Here is a 17,583-nt window from a genome sequence, read left to right as displayed (position 1 = left end):
TCAGTGGAGGGAGTGAAGTGGAGAGAGAGGGGACTCAACCGGTGACTGGAAGTGGGGAGAGAGGCTCGAGACAACGCGGTGTCTCCCGCGCTTCTCCATGCGTGCAACCGTTGCACGAGGGCGTGCAAAAATGGACGACAACGCGACAGGCAGGCTGAAACGGCTGATTCGGGCGTTCGTGCTAAGCATGTCCCCAGTATGCTTTGAGAAGCGGTTGAGCCACAACGCGGAGCCTTTCTGGGCAACCAAACAGATCGAAAATTGCTAGGCACATACGAGCCACCGGCCTACCAAATGCGCTCTTAGATTCGCCGAGGAATAGAATCGACTGGAAGAAAAACATGGGATGGGATCTCACCTGAGTAGCAGATGGGTAAATCCTTGGTGGCCGCCATGGACTCCAAATCGAACCCCCAATTTCGGAGTGGTGGACTAGTGGTGGTGGGGCGGTCGTACAGGTTCCGTGTAATTCAAGTGGGCCCAACGCGCGATTCTGCATGGCGGGGTTTGCCCTGTGCCTAAGGATGGCAATTTTACCCATGGGTATGGATACCCGCGGGTACCGTACCCGCATGGGCAGGGTATGGATACACTTTTATGCGCCCATGGGTAGTACCCATACCCTGCCCGTTAAGTCATGGACAGGGCACAGGTATAGCCTCGTACCCGCGGGTATACCCATACGTTGTCCATTTATTGTCAAATTCATACGTGACACGTCTATTTTTGTTGACTTATGAGTTAGAATATGGGAATGTTATTTTTATATTATGTTAATTGTTATGTACTCAACTACCTGTTATTGAGTTGAGATAATTGATTTTTTTAATCGAATTTGTTATCGATAAATGTAAAATTGTGATTGACTTGTGTACAATTTAACCTACCCACCGGGTACCCGCCGGGTATGGGTATGGGTAAAGTTTCTTACCCATAGGTACGGGTATGGGTAGAAGTTTGTACCCATTGACTATACGGATATGGGTATGGTATTGCTCTACCCTGCCCATATCCTGCCCATTGCCATCCTTACCTGTGCCCCGGCGAAAATGCGTTCGCGAAGCTGATATGGGGCGCTGTCGATATCAACCGCCGTCCTCATTGCTGTAAGATTCGGTCGCCAGGCCCACGTGCTGCAAGGTTTGACCGGCCTTTTCGTTCCAATACGAGTAGATACATGGTACCTTCTCGTATGATATACGGTAGGGGGCCCGCTTGGGACGTGCGGTATTGTACAAGACGGCACCGAGACTAGTTCGAGTTCAAAATCCGGTCGTCTCCTCTGTACCTCAGAGAGCGGAATCGTTCTCCCTGTCCTCGCCTCCGCTGCCTCTGCTCGTCCGTGCGTCGACCAGATTTGGGGAAGATCTGAGATAGCTTCTCCATTGCGGCCACCAAGGATTTACCGATCTGCTACTCAGGTGAGATCCCATCCCTTGTTTTTCTTCTCCTCGATTCTTTTCCTCCGCGAATCTAAAATTATAGGGATTTTCTCCGGATTCATGGAATACAGTGGTCGGGCCTCGCCAGTCGCCACGCCGCGTGCTCTTCCGGCGTCAAGGGAGCTTCACAGCTTCGCTCTTCAGTACCGGAGTCGGGCTCGCTTGACTATTGCGCCAAGTATGGGGATGGGCGACGGCGACCCGAGGCTTCCCCGTGATCTGTTTCTTTGGTCTGCACTCTGCGTTTCCTTTTTTTTTTTTTACCTGGAGGTGCCATTTTTATCACAGCACCCAGCTTTGCGAGCCCCATTTCCTTCAATTGGTTCCCTCTGCTTTGTTTGTTCGATCTCAATAATTTGGTTCGCTACAGTACTCTAGGTTCTTCTCCAGTCCTTTGAGTTCATTTTTTGTGGCAGATTGTACTGTATGATAATCCATATGACAAATTACTACAAATTTATATTCGGAAAACTTTTCCAAACTTTATAAATAAATTCACCAACATTTTACAATAGCTAACAGTGAATCTTGTACATCAGTACCCATAAAGATTTTTGTTCGGGATCTTTTCCTGCCAGTTGCAAATGCGTTCGGCTTACTCCTGTTTGTTTCATAAGTTAATTCTGTGCTTTAGTGTTCTAGACAAGCATAGACGACGCTGAAGTTTAAAAATCAATAGATCAGTACCCGTCAATTGCAGATGTACTTGTTGGCCACCATTTTCAAAGCAGGTCAGTCTGCAATCTAGCTGCAGGTTTAGGCAGTAAATGATCAGCTCAGGGGCGGCTTGTAGTGTTGTATGTGCTGCCATTTGGAACCTTTTTTATTAGAGAGTAGTTGTGTTGAAGAATGTTGTCTTATATTATGATGTCTTCCTTAGCTGTGTGTTCTAATTTACTGCCTGAAGTTATTTTAATGTATCCCACACTGTTAGATTTACTATTTACCGTATTTAGTTATGAAGTTGTTTATGGCCAGATAGTCAGTCAACATAGCATGTGTCTATCCCCCATATAAGGCTTCCAAATAGCCCGTATCTATGCCCCAGGAGAAGTTTATGATGCACATAGCTCTTTCTGTTTTATTTGTTGCTTTTGGTAGCAAATAGCAGGTTATGGTCAATCTGAATCTAAATGAATGTAAAGTTCTCCCATCTTTGGCAGTTTTCATGCTGGCTTTCTTATTTCTATTGTTCTGTGAAATGTTTCGGTTCTGAGGTTTTCATTTATTGCTATATGTCTATTGCATTATTCAGGTTCAGTGAAGTTCTCTATGGTCGATTCACATCGATGTCGTCTTTTATCATTCAGATGTCGCCATGGCGTATTCCGGACGGCCAAGGCAGGAGCCGAGACAAGGAGGTCCCCGTGGCCAGCGAGCCACATGGGCAGGCAGCCGCGTCCATCATGGAGCTGCAATTCATCTTTGTTTACCTCCTCGACTCCATTCTCTTGATATGGGAGTGTTGTTGTCTCCACCTTGGCACTAACCCGAGGCTCTTTCTTGATTCCGTCCAGGCCCAAGTAGATTTGCACATCTTCATACCTGGGATTTTCTACTTGATGCATCTCCTCCTGGTCATTGTGATTTTTTATGTGGAGCACAAAGTTTGGATGGCAGTACTTCTTTGGGTACCAATCACCCTGGTCCTAGTTCATTTTCCAAAAAAAAATTCATAATCCATGTGATTTTGTCAACACTGTCTGCTCTTTGTGGCATAGTTTTTTTTAAATAAATTTTGAAATATGTAATTTTGTGAGATCTCGGGTTAATAAAACTAGTTGCAAACAATTACTATCTTGGTTATTATCATGTTGGTTAAGTTTTCCTAATTTATTCAGCCTGACTTTTCTTCGGCTATGACAAACACCTTATTTTCATAGGGTTTTTTTGTCCTACTTGGGAAATGGAATTATTTCCTAATGCACCGTAGATCATTATTAATATATGTATTTATATTTTCAGGCCCTGCCAGAGAAAACTGCCTTGGAAGCCATTAGCCACCGACGGGACCGGAAAATCCATTCTCAATGTGGCTGCGCTTACCCTCGTGCGTCACCGCGAGGATTGTGCTGGAGCTGCATCTTGGGCGGCGGCGACTGGAGGCTCCCATGGATCTGGGTTCTACGTTTTCCTTTATTTTTCGATCTGGGCCCACATTTTTTCACAGCCTCCGGTCTTCGTCTCGGTTTTACATGGCGGCCACCATCATCGTCCTCACATATTTTCTGGCTGCAGGAGGATTTCAGTAGTAGAAATTTAAACTATTGAATGCACAGCTTTGCCACTTCAAGTTGTAGAACTTTCTAAACAAGTTAGCACTTTGTTGTTGCAGGTCTAATTAGTTAGTGCTTCGGATTGTTGTGTGATGGATTGTTGTTTATGGTAATTAGGACATGAGTTTGATGCAACACCCGTGGATGATTAGCCTACATATTAAGTTATTCCATTAGGTGTGCTCATTACACTTATATCTATGCTGTTATATTTAACTCACCATTAGAGTGTAGTTTCTAAATATTCTGCTCCAAAGAGATGTGTCGTTGCTGTTATAAGTTGGAGGATATTTTTTGCTCATTACACCTGTATTATTACTTGCTAATTCTTGCAAAGATCTACAGATGATAAAAGCTGATGATAAAACTAGATGCATCTAGATTTATATTTTTTGTTCTATCTGTTTGATGAACCAATTTATCTTTGTCAATGCCATTTGATGTGGCGATTTCTCTATCGCATTTGTGGAACCAATTTGAAGGCCTTCGAGAGCTTTTAATTAATTTTGCAATTATATTGCATAACTTTACAGTATAGATGCAAAGACTTCATAACGTGGATGTCACCAGCTCAGTGTATGAAGTCAATAAATTTGAAGTACTTTACAAACACACTGTGTGAACTTTACAGTATAATCACGAGGACTTTATAATGTAGTTCTCACCAATTTAGAAGGACTCTATACGATGGAGAATGGTCCGTTATGAAATACTTTGGAATCACCTCTAAAAACTAAGTGCTTACTTAGTAGCGCAGGGAGACAATTCATAAGTACTTTAGAAGTTATGAAAATGGTCCATTATGGAATAATTGTGAAGCGCCTTTGAGAAACAAGTTTTGTACTGTAAAAATACTTACGACGTGAAGACAACAAATGAAGACTTATTGGGCTGCATAATATTTCATAATATTATTAAACTCCGTAAGTTCAAGTAGCCAACGGAAAAGGTATTTCAAAATATGGAATATTTTGAGCTTCGCGACTCCACGCTTCGGTGGAACGTTGTGTCGATGTAAATGCATGAATGGTCAAATAAAATGAAATACTGTTCTAATCAATATGTGTATTAGTAGATACCCCCTCCATCCATGAATACAAGGCCACATCATTTTCGTGTTAAATTTTAAGTAATGAGTTAGTCAACCAAATATAAGTTACATGTCATTCAAAAACATATCATTGGAAAGTTCATTGAAATGTGATTCCCATGATATAGTTTTGAGTGACATGCAACTCATATTTAATTGACCCAATTACTAATTAAAAGTCGTCTAAAAAAATTGGCCTTGTACTTAAGAGCGGAGTTAGTAATGCTTTTGATATGAAATGATGGTCGAATCAAGCAAACCAATGTTGGAGATGACTGACAAACAATATAGTCCATGAGATGACACCACACATGTTAAGGATCATATGATTCATAACCAAGGGGCATCGCATCGGGTACTTATTCTTGTCCAGGAGCTTAGCGGATATGAGACGGTCATACTGTCGTGCCCTCGACCCATATTGCAGCCACCTCATACGACAGTGGCAAATCGTATCTCCTTTGTTCTAGCCTCTTTTCGGTGTTCTATTCCATACGGTAGTCGTGGAGGTTGTCCTTGTAGGCGCCCAAACTCCTAAACTTTTTGTCTAGGTCCTAACACCTGCAACATGATTTGGCATGTCTAAATACCTATCAACTAAAGCTTCTCTTCTAGTGGACATATTAAATATCTAAAAGGTTAAGGAAATTTGTCAATTAAGACGAGACTCTCAACATGCATGTGTATCAAAATAGACATGTGAGTGATTCATAATTAGAGTATCCTCGGAACTCAAACTAAATTATACATCATCATGACCTAGGGACGTTGATCATAAATTATTCAGTCAAATATCACAATCAATTGTCGGAAACGAGTTACTATGAACTACCCCAACGATAAAGAGGACTCTACGAGATGCAACAATGTACCATATGGGAGATTTTTAAAGGACCGCATGCTCCGGACAATTGTCTTTTTTCTTGGATTCCCTATAGACATTGGCATACAAGCTTTGCCCAAAATTTTATGTTGTTGTATTAATCAACAATTAAAAAACTGAATGCTGAAGTCACCTTTTTTAATACCCAACACTGTTTGTTAGGGCCCTAAGAAATGCAACATGATTTGTCATGTCGAAATACCTATCAACTAGAGCTTAATTTGTCACATACATGTGTATGAAAATAGAGATGTGAGTGAGTCATCATTAGGGTGTCCGCGGAACTCAAGCTAAACTATATATAATATATCATCATACATTAGAGTAATTGATCATAAACTATTCATTCAGATAACACAAATAATTATCGGAAACGGGTGACTATGAACGACCCCTACGATAAAGAGGACTCTACGAGATACAAGAATGTACCATATGGGATATTTTCGAAGGACTGCATGCTCCGAACAATTTGTTTTTTCTTAGATGCCCTATGGACATTGGTATACAAGATTTTCTACAAATATACAAGATTTCCTACAATTCTTCTTCTTTCCTTTTCTATTGTTCAAGATTGGGAGGATCTTGATGATACTTTTCGCGGTGGCCATGAGTGGACACCACACAGGTTATGTCTTCGGCTACTTATTCTTGTCGAGGAGCTTAGCGGATATGAGACGGTCATACTGTTGTGCCCTCGACCTATATTGGAGCCACCTCATACGATAGTGGCAAATCGTATCTCCATTGTTCTAGCTTCTTGTCGGTGTTCTATTCCATACGGTAGTCGTGGAGGTTGTCCTTAACTCCTTGTAGGCGCCCAAACTCCTAAACTTTTTGTCTGGGTCCCAACACCTGCAACATGAGTTGGCATGTCTAAATACCTATCAACTAAAGCTCCTCTTCCAGTGGACATATTAACAATCTAAAAGGTTAAAGAGATTTGTCAATTAAGACGACACTCTCAACATGCATGTGTATCAAAATAGACATCTGAGTTATTCATCATTAGGGTATCCTCGGAAGTCAAACTAAACTATACATCATAAATTATTTATTCAAAGAGCACAATCAATTGTCGGAAACGAGTTATCATGAACTACCCCAACGATAAAGATGACTCTACGAGATGCAACAATGTACCATATGGGAGATTTTTAAAGGACCGCATGCTCCAGACAATTGTCTTTTTTCTTGGATGCCCTATAGACATTGGCATACAAGCTTTGCCCAAAATTTGATGTTGTTGTATTAATCAACAATGAAAAACTGAATGTTGAAGTCACCTTTTTTTTTGACCCAACACTGTTTGTTTGGGTCCTAAGAAATGTAACATGATTTGTCATGTCGAAATACCTATCAACTAGAGCTTCACTTCGAGTGGACATATTAACAATCTAAACGGTTAAGGAAATTTGTCACATACATATGTATCAAAATAGAGATGTGAGTGAGTCATCATTAGGGTGTCCGCAGAACTAAGACTAAACTATATATAGCATAGCATCGTACCTTAAGAGTAATTGATCATAAACTATTCATTCAAATAACACAAATATTTGTCTCAGTCTAGCCTTGACTAATATAAATTAAATGAATGAAAACACCATCTATCGTAGGATTCAGGCTAATGCATAGAGGATACACAAGGACTATATGATATTACCCGGTGTACGATATGGCTATTTCGTTAAGGACCACATGGATATACAAGGTCACATCATAAGTCAACGGTATCACACTTAAAGGTATGAGCAAGGCTAAAACAGATGCAACCGTGCAATTCTTAAGAATTTTTTTTTTTGACTTGTCTCCTCTATCAGATGCAACAATGTACTATGCAAATATCTTCACGATTAATATAGCCTGTGTATAAGGTTACATGAAGTACTCTATGATATTACGTTGTGTACGCTATGGAGATTTTGATAAGGACTACATGTTGTTACCCGGTGTACGATATGGTTATTTTGTTAAGGACCGCATGGCTATACTAAGTCATGTAATAAGACGACTGGATCATACCCGGAGGTATTAACACGGCTATAATAGATGCAAATGTATAATTTTTATGAATTGTTTTTTACTTATCTCCTATGAAATGCAACAATGTACTATGCGGGTGTTTTATTTATTTGAGGGCCCCATGCCAACATCTTCGTCTCAATTAATACCGCATGTATTTGAGGAAACATGAAGGACTCTATGATATTACACTGTGAACGATTTGAAGATTTTTGTAAGGATATGGACCAAGGAAAAAAAAATAGCCGCCTATAGATGCGCTATAGCTTCTCGAACAGCCTTTCGCGATGCTAAGCATGTTTCTGCCGTTATGGGCACTACATCCGCTAAAGTGCCGCTAATTATGGCTAAAGCGTGCAGCCGCTAGAGGAGCTATATCACCGCTAACAAAATTGCCCCATCAAACTCGAATTTGAAGCCCAATACGTGTTTTCGTCGGCCGAACCAACACCAAGCCAGTTGTATACCACGGTTGCTGCTCCCAGGCCACGACGGCCGTGGCTAGGGAGACAGGGGCTGAATCGAGAGGAACGCCACTCCATTGTCATTTACTCTTTGCTCCACTGTGAACTGTTTCAACTGCCAGACACCAGAATTCTCAAATTTAATTTATATATAGAAGCTTGATTGTGAACTACATTGAGGCTTGTTTGTTCTGTCATTTTCTCACTGTTCTATATATGGAACAGATGCAAGCTGCATATTCAATTTCATTCCATTTCATGCCATTTTTTTTAGAAATAAGGATTGTAGATAAAATTGACAAATCCAGTTCAGATCAATAGGTCAAATCGACAAGATGATGATATCACACCCAGAGGTATGAGGAGGTCTAAAAGAGATTCAATAGGGTAAGTCTTAAATAGTTATTGTCTTGACTTATCCACCTCTACGAGATGCAACAATGTACTATATGGGTGATTCTTTGAGAGCGGCAGGCCAATATCTTATCGAGTAATGCCGCTTGTATTTTGGGGTACATGAAGGACTCTATGATAACACACTATGAACAATATGGAGATTTGATAAGGACCGCATGGACTATACAAGGTCAAATCAACAAGATGACGATATCACACCCAAAGGTATGAGGATGGCTAAAAGAGATTCAAATGTGTAATTCTTAGATAGTTCCTATGTTGACTTGTCACCTCTATGAGATGCAACAATGTATTGTGTGGGTGATTATTTTTTCTTTTTTCGAGGGCCGCATGAGAATTGATCCTCTCGATCATCTCATATTTTGACCATAATCATGTTGGACAGCTCATATGATACTAAGATCTATGAAGAACGAGAGAGAAATAGATCAAGCTACTGCCCCAAACCCATAGTCCAGAGGTGGACTACGCCCCCTTCATCATGGTGTTGATGTGGAAGACGTTGGAGAAGGTGGAGATCCCTCCGACGGCGGCTCTGGTGGAGTTCCCCCCTCAATTCTTCCGTGTTGCAACCTCTATTTTGGTGTTTCTGCGGCGCCCTCCTCGAGGAAACCCTAGGGGTTCATATATAGGGGTTTTAGGTCAAACCAAGTCAGTTGGCGCAACATTGAAGCGAATCGGACGGTTAACGGCGAAACGGAGGTGGATGGTGCACCCCCTTACTGGGGCGCGCCACCACCCCTCATTTGGGCCTCAGGTCCTCCCTCGTGAGGTTTAGGTGCTCCAGATGCTTCTCGTGGTGAAATATTGAAGTCACCGAAATCCTAGCTCAATTTGAAAGTGGAAAATACACAAAGCAGGGTTTTTCCTGTTCTGGAGAGTTATAACCAAAATAATTATGGGATCATTGGTAAATCCCCATAAATCAATATAAACATGGGTATAACATCATATATGTTGCAAATATGTGGGAATATGTGTCAATAAAGTACAAAATTCATGTATACATTTTACATGCATCAAGATGCAACAATGTATTGTGTGGGTGATTCATTTTTTGTTTTGACTTGTCTCCTCTATCAGATGCAACAATGTACTATGCAAATATCTTCACGATTAATACAGCCAGTGTATGAGGTTACATGAAGTACTCTATGATATTACGTTGTGTACCCTATGAAGATTTTGATAAGGACTACATGTTGTTACCCGGTGTACGATATGGTTATTTTGTTAAGGACCTCATGGCTATACTAAGTCGTGTAATAAGACGACTGGATCATACCCGGAGGTATTAACACGGCTATAATAGATGCAAATGTATACTTTTTATGAATTGTTTTTACTTATCTCCTATGAAATGTAACAATGTACTATGCGGGTGTTTTATTTATTTGAGGGCCCCATGCCAACATCTTCTTCTCAATTAATACCGCATGTATTTGAGGATACATGAAGGACTCTATGATATTACATTGTGAACGATTTGAAGATTTTTGTAAGGATTGTATGGACCAAGGAAAAAAAATAGCCGCCTATAGCTACGCTATAGCTTCTCGAACAGCCTTTCGCGATGCTAAGCCTGTTTCTGCCGTTATGGGCACTACATCCGCTAAAGTGCCGCTAATTATGGCTAAAGCGTGCAGCCGCTAGAGGAGCTATAGCACCGCTAACAAAATTGCCCCATCAAACTTAAATTTGAAGCCCAATACGTGTTTTCGTCGGCCGAACCAACACCAAGTCAGTTGTATACCAGGGTTGCTGCTCCCAGGCTAGGATGGCCGTGACCACGGTTGCTGCTCCCAGGCCACGACGGCCGTGGCTAGGGAGACAGGGGCTGAATCGAGAGGAACGGCCACTCCATTGTCATTTACTCTTTGTTTCACTGTGAATTGTTTCAGCTGCCAGACACCAGAATTCCCAAATTTAATTTATATATAGAATCTTCCAACATCCAAGGGGATTCGTGTCATCGCTCTTCAGTACTCCCTCTGTTCACAATTACTTTGCGGTCCGGGTTTTGTCAAAGTCAAACTTTGTGAACTTCGATTAATTTTTTTAGTTAAATATTGACACTTGAAATATAATATTTATTGTATTAGAATCATGATAGAATACATTTTTATATTATATGTATTTTGGTATCATGGATCTTAATATATCTTTCTATATTTTCTATCAAACTTTGTAAAACTTGTAAATCTAGAACCCGAACAAAATATGTATTTTATACGCTGGAGCTGGGTCTTCTAGGTGCCGGAGTGCTACACCTCTGACCTGCGGTTTGCACATGCGTAGAGTTCGGCGCGGGCGGTCAAAGGCTCAAGGCGGAGCTCTTCAACACGCTGGAGCCGGTTGAGCTGGGAGAGGGAGGCATGTCAGAGCATCTCTAGCAACCTCCCAAATTGGTCAAACCCGGATATTTGCAGGTCAGTTTGGGGGTTTTGACGTTTTTTTTGTCCAGATGAGACACCGCAAAACGGTTAAACCTGTAATTTTTTTTGCAGGCCAACCTGCATATAAGTCCACGATCTCCATAATTAGGTTTTCGAAGTCGATTCTGCAGGCCAATCTGCATACGGTCAATGCCCTGTCGATTGAAAAAATCACCTCGCGCGAACACATTTTGCCGGTAGACTCGCCGGAGTACGGCCAAATTCCGGCGAACTACTACATAATCCAATCGGAGATGGGCAAAAATCGAACCACGCTCGCCAGAATTAGCCACCGGTTGGGTTGTATTTTGGCAGATCGCGGCCGAGATGAGGCAGAGGTGGTCAAGATCGGCGGGTCAGGCGGCGCACGCGACTAGCAACGGTGGCGCCGGGTCGAGCGGCGCGCGAGCGGCCATGGGCGGGCGCGTGGGTGGCCAGCGCGAGCGGCCATCGTAGGGGGGCATGCGCGCGGGCGGCTAGCGCGAGCGGCCATCGTGGGTGGGCAGGCGCGCGGTCGGCCAGCACGAGTGGCCAACAAGGGCGGGCTGGCGCGCGCGGAGGCTTTTGTCGACCCGTAAATTTCGTTTTTCCGGCGTGCATCCACACATTTGGGGTTTAGAATCTGGTTTGTGTTTTATTTAACTAGAGCCACCAATTTTTTTGGGTGCGTATCAACTGCACACAGGTTTTCTTGTGTTGCATCTTATTTTTGGCAGGATCTAAATAATTGGGTCGCTACTACTATTAGGATGGGTCCAGAGTTTGTAGGTAATTTGCTATGTGTTTGGCGAATTAGCAAAAAAAAAAAAATCAACAGCGAATTAGCTAACTTGATTTGGGGTTGCTCTGTGCTTCGGTTTGCTGATTCCACCATGACCAGACTCCGTTGATATGATTTGACACCCGAGTTCATGAGATAAAAGCATGGAACCTTTTGAAGATAGTGTACGGACTTGGTAAAAAAAATATGGAAGAACTCTACAATCGCAGTGTTGAAAATCTCTGCCATCTATGAATGCATAGGACTTTATAGATATGTTATATGTACCCTGTAAGACAAAAAAGTAGAACTCTTCACATCAGTATGTAGAGAATCTTTGCAATTTATGAATAAGCACATAACTTTTTTTTTTGAAACACACAGGACTTTATGTGTATGTCATATGTACTTTGTAAGAAAAAATAGAAGAACTCTACAATCAGCAATGTTTTTTTCTAGAAGAACATATGAGACTAATATTAAAAAACAGAGTACATCCAACGTGCACACACCAGAAGATTCCAGAAGTACATGAACAGCCCCTTGGAAAAATGCACAGACAACCTCCACGAAAATTAAGAAAAGCAATCAGATCCTTGACGTTGCTGTGCAAGCGAACTCTCTCCAGGTCCGGCTCCTCTTCCTCCACGCCGGGAAGAGCCACCGGAGCTAACCACCCCTCTTGCCCAGACCATAAACCAAAAGGGAGGTAGGTGGCTACCGGAAGCAACCCCGGACACCAAGCGGAACAGGCCGGACTGCCGTCGCTGCCCACTGACTACTGTACAGGCCTCCAGAATTTCGTCAATGGCGACGGAATCCAGCGCCATCGAAGCGAGGCACGAGCCCGAGGACACAAGCCGAAAGCGTGGCCACCGCTGCCGCCTCGCCAGCCATGCCCGAGGGCACCAAAAGGGCCGTTCCCAGGGCCGGACGAGCTCCTCGATGCCGCCGGCAAAGGCTCCACCGAGGTGGGGTAGGAGCTGCCAGAAACTTACTCGATGCGGCGAGCGGCGGCGCTGCCACCACTAAAACGCGGTTGCCGGAAGACCTAACTCTCCTTCTCTCACCCGCCACCGAAGCAGCAAATCGAGATGGAAGGAAACAGCTAGCGGCTTGGCCTTGGCCGGCGGCGGAGGGAGCGAGGGAAACGAGCGAATATTTCTTCTACATGGAGCTCAGACAGGGCCATGGGCTGGCCTGAGCGCCCTGTGCAGGTCCGGCCCCACTCCAAGGGAATCTTCCGTGCAATACGTATGTCTAGAAAAGCTGCTATACTCTCAGTACAATAATGCTAAACATACGGATGGTTACGGATGACTTACAGGCTGACGAGGCATGAATCCTACGTGGAGGCTGAACGGAAAAAAGGCAGGATGTGCCGCTAATTTTGCAGCCAAAATCTCAAACTGCTCCGTATGTTTTGATCTTCTTTGAGATCGGAAACTGCAGCTCCGTCGTGATCGGCCGGACGCCCGTAGCTCCGTCGTGATCGGCCGGACGCCCGTACGGAGAGCTCCGTCTTCCTCAACATCAACCTGCAGGTAGACCTCGCCGTCGTGCCGCCGGCCGAGCTGCTCCCGGGACACCGGACTTGCAACAAAGGGAAACTGCAACGTAAGTTTGGCACCTGGTTCATATCGGGGAAGACAGAGCTGCCTGCCTCCATGTTGTCGTCAACGCAAGGCCACATACCGGAAGCTCACTGTTTTCTTTAAACTGCAGGTAGACCTTGTCGTCGTGCCGCCGGCGGAGCTGCTCGTTTTTGACAGACATCCACCCAAGTACCCGGACTCACGGACGGCCAAGCTGCTCGAGTTGATCAAGAAGGTTTGCCATCATCCAGATCGATCCAAACTGAAAATCTGCAGGTTTGATGTCCATATGAATAGGTCAACAGTGCGTCATGTAATATCAATCATGGGCTGAATTTTACTTTATGATTTGTAGGAATGGATGATCAAACTTGTAGTGTTCAAAATTCAAGTGACATGTCTATTTCAAGTGATGACGATGGCATTGAGCATCAGAAGAAAAGCAGCGTGGAACTTGAAGAGGACCAGAGTGCAACTCAAGCAGATGTGTTACTCGCAGATCCGGAATTGGGGATGACATTTGATACTGAGAATGATGTGCGAGAGTACTACAAAAATTACGCTAAAGCAAAAGGGTTTGGTGTGACGAGAAGAAGCTCAAACAGAGATGCAAATGGAGAGCTGAAGTACCTCACAATTTGTTGCTCTCGTCATGGTAAGACTGAGTCCAACTCAAGAAATATATTGAAGCCAAAGCCAACAGCTGGGTTAGGATGTAAAGCTAAAATTAATATTGTTCGTGGTCCGGAAGGAAATTTTCATATTTCGATGGTCATTTTGGATCATAATCATACACTAAGTCCACATAAATCTCGGTTATTTAGATGCAACAAAAGGCTGGACTACAATGTTAAGCGTAGGCTTGAGTTGAATGACCGGGCTGGAATACGAGTAAACAAGAATTTCAATTCTCTTGTTGTGGCAGCGGATGGTCATGAGAATTTGACATTTGGTGAGAAAGAATGTCGCAATTATCTAGACAAAACTAGAAGATTGAAACTTGGAAGTGGTGATGCCGAGGCTGTTCGTAACTATTTTATGAAAATGCAATCAGACAATCCAAATTTTTTTAGTGTCATGGATGTTGATGATGAATCCCGACTTAGGAATGTCTTTTGGGCTGATGCAAGAAGTAGAGCAGTATATGATTCCTTTGATGACGTCATAACTTTCGACACCACATACTTGGTCAACAAATATGATATGCCTTTTGCTTGTTTTGTTGGAGTGAACCATCATGGACAATCTGTGTTGCTAGGATGTGCTTTATTATCAAATGAAGATACCCCAACATTTGTTTGGTTATTTGAAGCATGGCTGGCATGTATGTCAAATCGTCAACCAAAAGCTATTGTGACCGATCAAGCAAAAGCTATCCAGAATGCCGTGGAAATAGTTTTTCCAGATGCTCGATACAGGTGGTGCTTGTGGCATATAATGAAGAAGCTACCTGAGAAGTTAGGAGGATATGATGAATATGAGTATATCAAGACTGCAATTGGCAAAGTAGTTTATGATTCGTTAACAATTAAAGATTTTGAAGATTCTTGGATGCGTATGCTTGAGAGGTATAATATTGCTGATAATGAATGGCTTAAAGGGCTCTATGAAAATCGGCACCGTTGGGTTCCAGCATTTGTGAAAGATACCTTTTGGGCGGGTATGTCCACTACACAACGTAGTGAGAGTATGCATGCATTCTTTGATGGGTATGTTAATGCCAAGACAACATTGAAGCATTTTACCATCCAATATGAGAATGCTCTTCGTGACAAAGTTGAGAAAGAGATACTTGCTGATTTTAATTCTTTCCATTCAACCATACCTTGTGTCACACACTTTGACATCGAGCAGCAGTTTCAATCAGTCTATACAAACTCGAAGTTCAAAGAGTTTCAACAAGAGCTAACAAACATTATGTACTGTGACCGTAATTTCATACAAAAAGAAGGGGCAGTGGAAACATACAAAATAATTGAGGATGTGCTAATTGACAAAGAAGAAGGATGGAGAAAAGATTATGTGTACCATGTATATTTCAATGCGGAAGAGTTTGAAGTTAAGTGTTCATGTCGCCATTTTGAGTTCAGAGGTATTATTTGTACGCATGTGTTATGTGTGCTGACTCACAAGAAAATCAAGCAAGTTCCTTCACAGTACATCCTTGATCGGTGGAGAAAAAATGTGAAAAGAAAGCACAATTTCATCCGGTGCACATATGGAGGCATGGAAGACACTCCTGTTGCAAAACGTTTTGATAAGTTGTGCAATTTTTTCTTCCCACTTGCAGAGACAGGCTCCATGTCAGAGGAGTCATGCAATGATTTGATTGAACAACTTCGCAATCTGAAAATTAAACCATCTGGTAACTCAAGTTCTGAAAATAGCATCGAACATCTTGGTATACATGAAGGTGGTGCACCATCTATTGGGGAAACAAGTAAAACTATACTGAGTCCAATAGCTGTTAGATGTGCTGGGCGTCCTCCTTTATTGAGAAAAGAATCTAAGGTTGATAAGCTTATTCGTGAAGCAAGAGAAAAGAAGAAAAAGGCCGAACAAAGGGATAAAAAAAAAGCTGCACAAAGGGAGAAGAAGAAATCTGACCAAGAAGTATGTATGCCAATATCTTGTTTCATTGAAAAGCTCTACATATTTTAAGTTTACTAATTTAGTATTTATTTCAGGCCCGCTCCACAAAATTGAAAAATAAAAGATCCAACACAAAAAGAAAATCTTCGGAGAATGATATTCTACAACAACAAAATATGGAACATGAGGTAGATAATTTAGTTTTGCTACTCAAGGATGCATTTCTTTATTTTCAGTACATACTAGAGCATCCATGTCATTTTATGGCTTTATTTGGAGCAGGAATCTTTTGAATTTGGCATTAGTTCATGATCACAGCATACATCATGTCACTTTATTTTAGCAGAACAAAGCTACCAGCTGCAGCATTTGCAATTTCTCATACATTTGATAGTTCAAATTCACACAAATGAGACCAAAAGCTGATGCTTCTGACAAGTGATCTCACGAGATGCTGCTTCTTGTAATCTACACAGCGAGACCACCATTAGCCGGAGAGGAGGAGGTCACACTGCTGCTTCTGAAGATAGCGAGCTCAGCTGTTCGCCACTGACGATCAATAGCGTTCAGCCGCCGAGGACGAGGAGGTCGCCCCCCAGCAGCAGAAGAGGGCGAGCTCGCCGCGCCGCTTCGGAATGCGGATGAGGTCGTCGCCGCGCTGCTTGTGTAGAGGCGAGCTCGCCACGCCGCCAATGACGACCCAGAGTTCGCCGATTCGCTTCCGATGAGGTGGAGGTCGATGCGCGCCGTCAGATGAAGGGGAGGTCACCGGGGCACTTCATAAGAGGGGCAGCTCGCCGCTCTCCTTCCGAAGAGGTCGCGCAGCTTCCGTCGCCCTTCCGTCGCCAGCGTCGCGGCGCAGCCACCGGCGAGTTGGAGATGGGGATCGAGGAGCAGTGCGGTTGTACAGATGGTTCTATCTCCTGCCCTCGTGGGAGAGATTAATTTTCCTTTTTCTATTTCCCTTTCATGGTTCTGATCAAGTAATCCACGCGGGCTCCACGTCCGTCGCACGTCAGCGCGTAGGCTGTTTAGTCCGTAGGCTGTTTAGTCCGTACGGGTGTAGCATTGTTGCTCTCAGTACCCGGATATACAGACACATGCATGCAGTTTGGTCAACAGATGACTCGAATCCCTAAGCGACAGCGACGACAGCGACGGAAAGGCCAACGGTAAAGCCCCGGCCAGCGTTAAGCACGTAGGCGGCAAACCGAGGGAAACCGTCTCCGCCCCCTATATATACATTCCCCACGAACGCCACGCCTCCAGGACACACAACGCAAAAGGTGAAACTTGAAATCACGAGCACCAGCAGTGGCAGGCCGTGCTCCTTGATGATGCCTGATCATGGCGCGCTCCTTGAGCTCGTGCAGCGCCTCTGCTTCGACCTCGGGCGAGTCTCCGTCCTCGGCGGCTGGGTTGTCGTGACCTGCTCGTTCGGCAACCCGGCCGCAGCCGCCGCCCACGTCAACCTCGGCTTCACGCTCCTGCTCCTCGGCGTTCTCCTCCTCATGTTCTCACCGGCGGCGTACCAGTTCCCCTGGATTGCGCGGGTCGGCGCCGTCGTTGGAAAAGCGATACTGCAAAACCTCTTGGCGCCCGGG

General features: G+C 43.6%; 1 protein-coding gene and 1 long non-coding RNA gene across 3 annotated transcripts; both read left to right on the top strand.

Moving 5' to 3' along the window:
- Positions 1-1,283: 1,283 nt before the first annotated feature.
- On the top strand, positions 1,284-3,997 carry LOC127308919 (uncharacterized). Of its 2 annotated transcripts, XR_011746433.1 has the most exons (4): positions 1,284-1,421; positions 1,514-1,672; positions 2,698-3,073; positions 3,408-3,997. It is a non-coding gene; the product is annotated as an uncharacterized lncRNA (long non-coding RNA). The 2 variants fall into 2 exon arrangements; XR_011746432.1 differs by lacking the exon at positions 1,284-1,421 and having other exon boundaries at positions 1,462-1,672.
- Positions 3,998-12,671: 8,674 nt separating this feature from the next.
- On the top strand, positions 12,672-16,707 carry LOC127310801 (protein FAR1-RELATED SEQUENCE 5). The gene is made up of 4 exons (XM_071822006.1): positions 12,672-13,409; positions 13,518-15,479; positions 15,678-16,000; positions 16,543-16,707. Exons 2-4 carry the CDS (start codon positions 13,745-13,747, stop codon positions 16,705-16,707), a joined length of 2,223 nt encoding a protein of 740 aa, XP_071678107.1. The 5' UTR covers positions 12,672-13,409; positions 13,518-13,744.
- The last annotated feature ends 876 nt before the right edge of the window (positions 16,708-17,583 follow it).

The sequence above is a fragment of the Lolium perenne genome, chromosome 6 (genome assembly GCF_019359855.2).
Source record: "Lolium perenne isolate Kyuss_39 chromosome 6, Kyuss_2.0, whole genome shotgun sequence".
Taxonomy (NCBI): Eukaryota; Viridiplantae; Streptophyta; class Magnoliopsida; order Poales; family Poaceae; genus Lolium; species Lolium perenne.
The sequence above is the reverse complement of the archived record's forward strand: the minus strand, read 5'-3'. Positions and strand labels throughout refer to the sequence as shown.

Coding starts and splice junctions, on each gene's coding strand:
- LOC127310801 (XM_071822006.1), top strand. CDS start 13,745: ATGGATGATCAAACTTGTAGTGTTCAAAATTCAAGTGACATGTCTATT. Junction 15,480..15,677: donor TCGCCATTTTGAGTTCAGAG/GTATTATTTGTA, acceptor TCCCACTTGCAG/AGACAGGCTCCATGTCAGAG. Junction 16,001..16,542: donor AGAAGAAATCTGACCAAGAA/GTATGTATGCCA, acceptor GACGATCAATAG/CGTTCAGCCGCCGAGGACGA.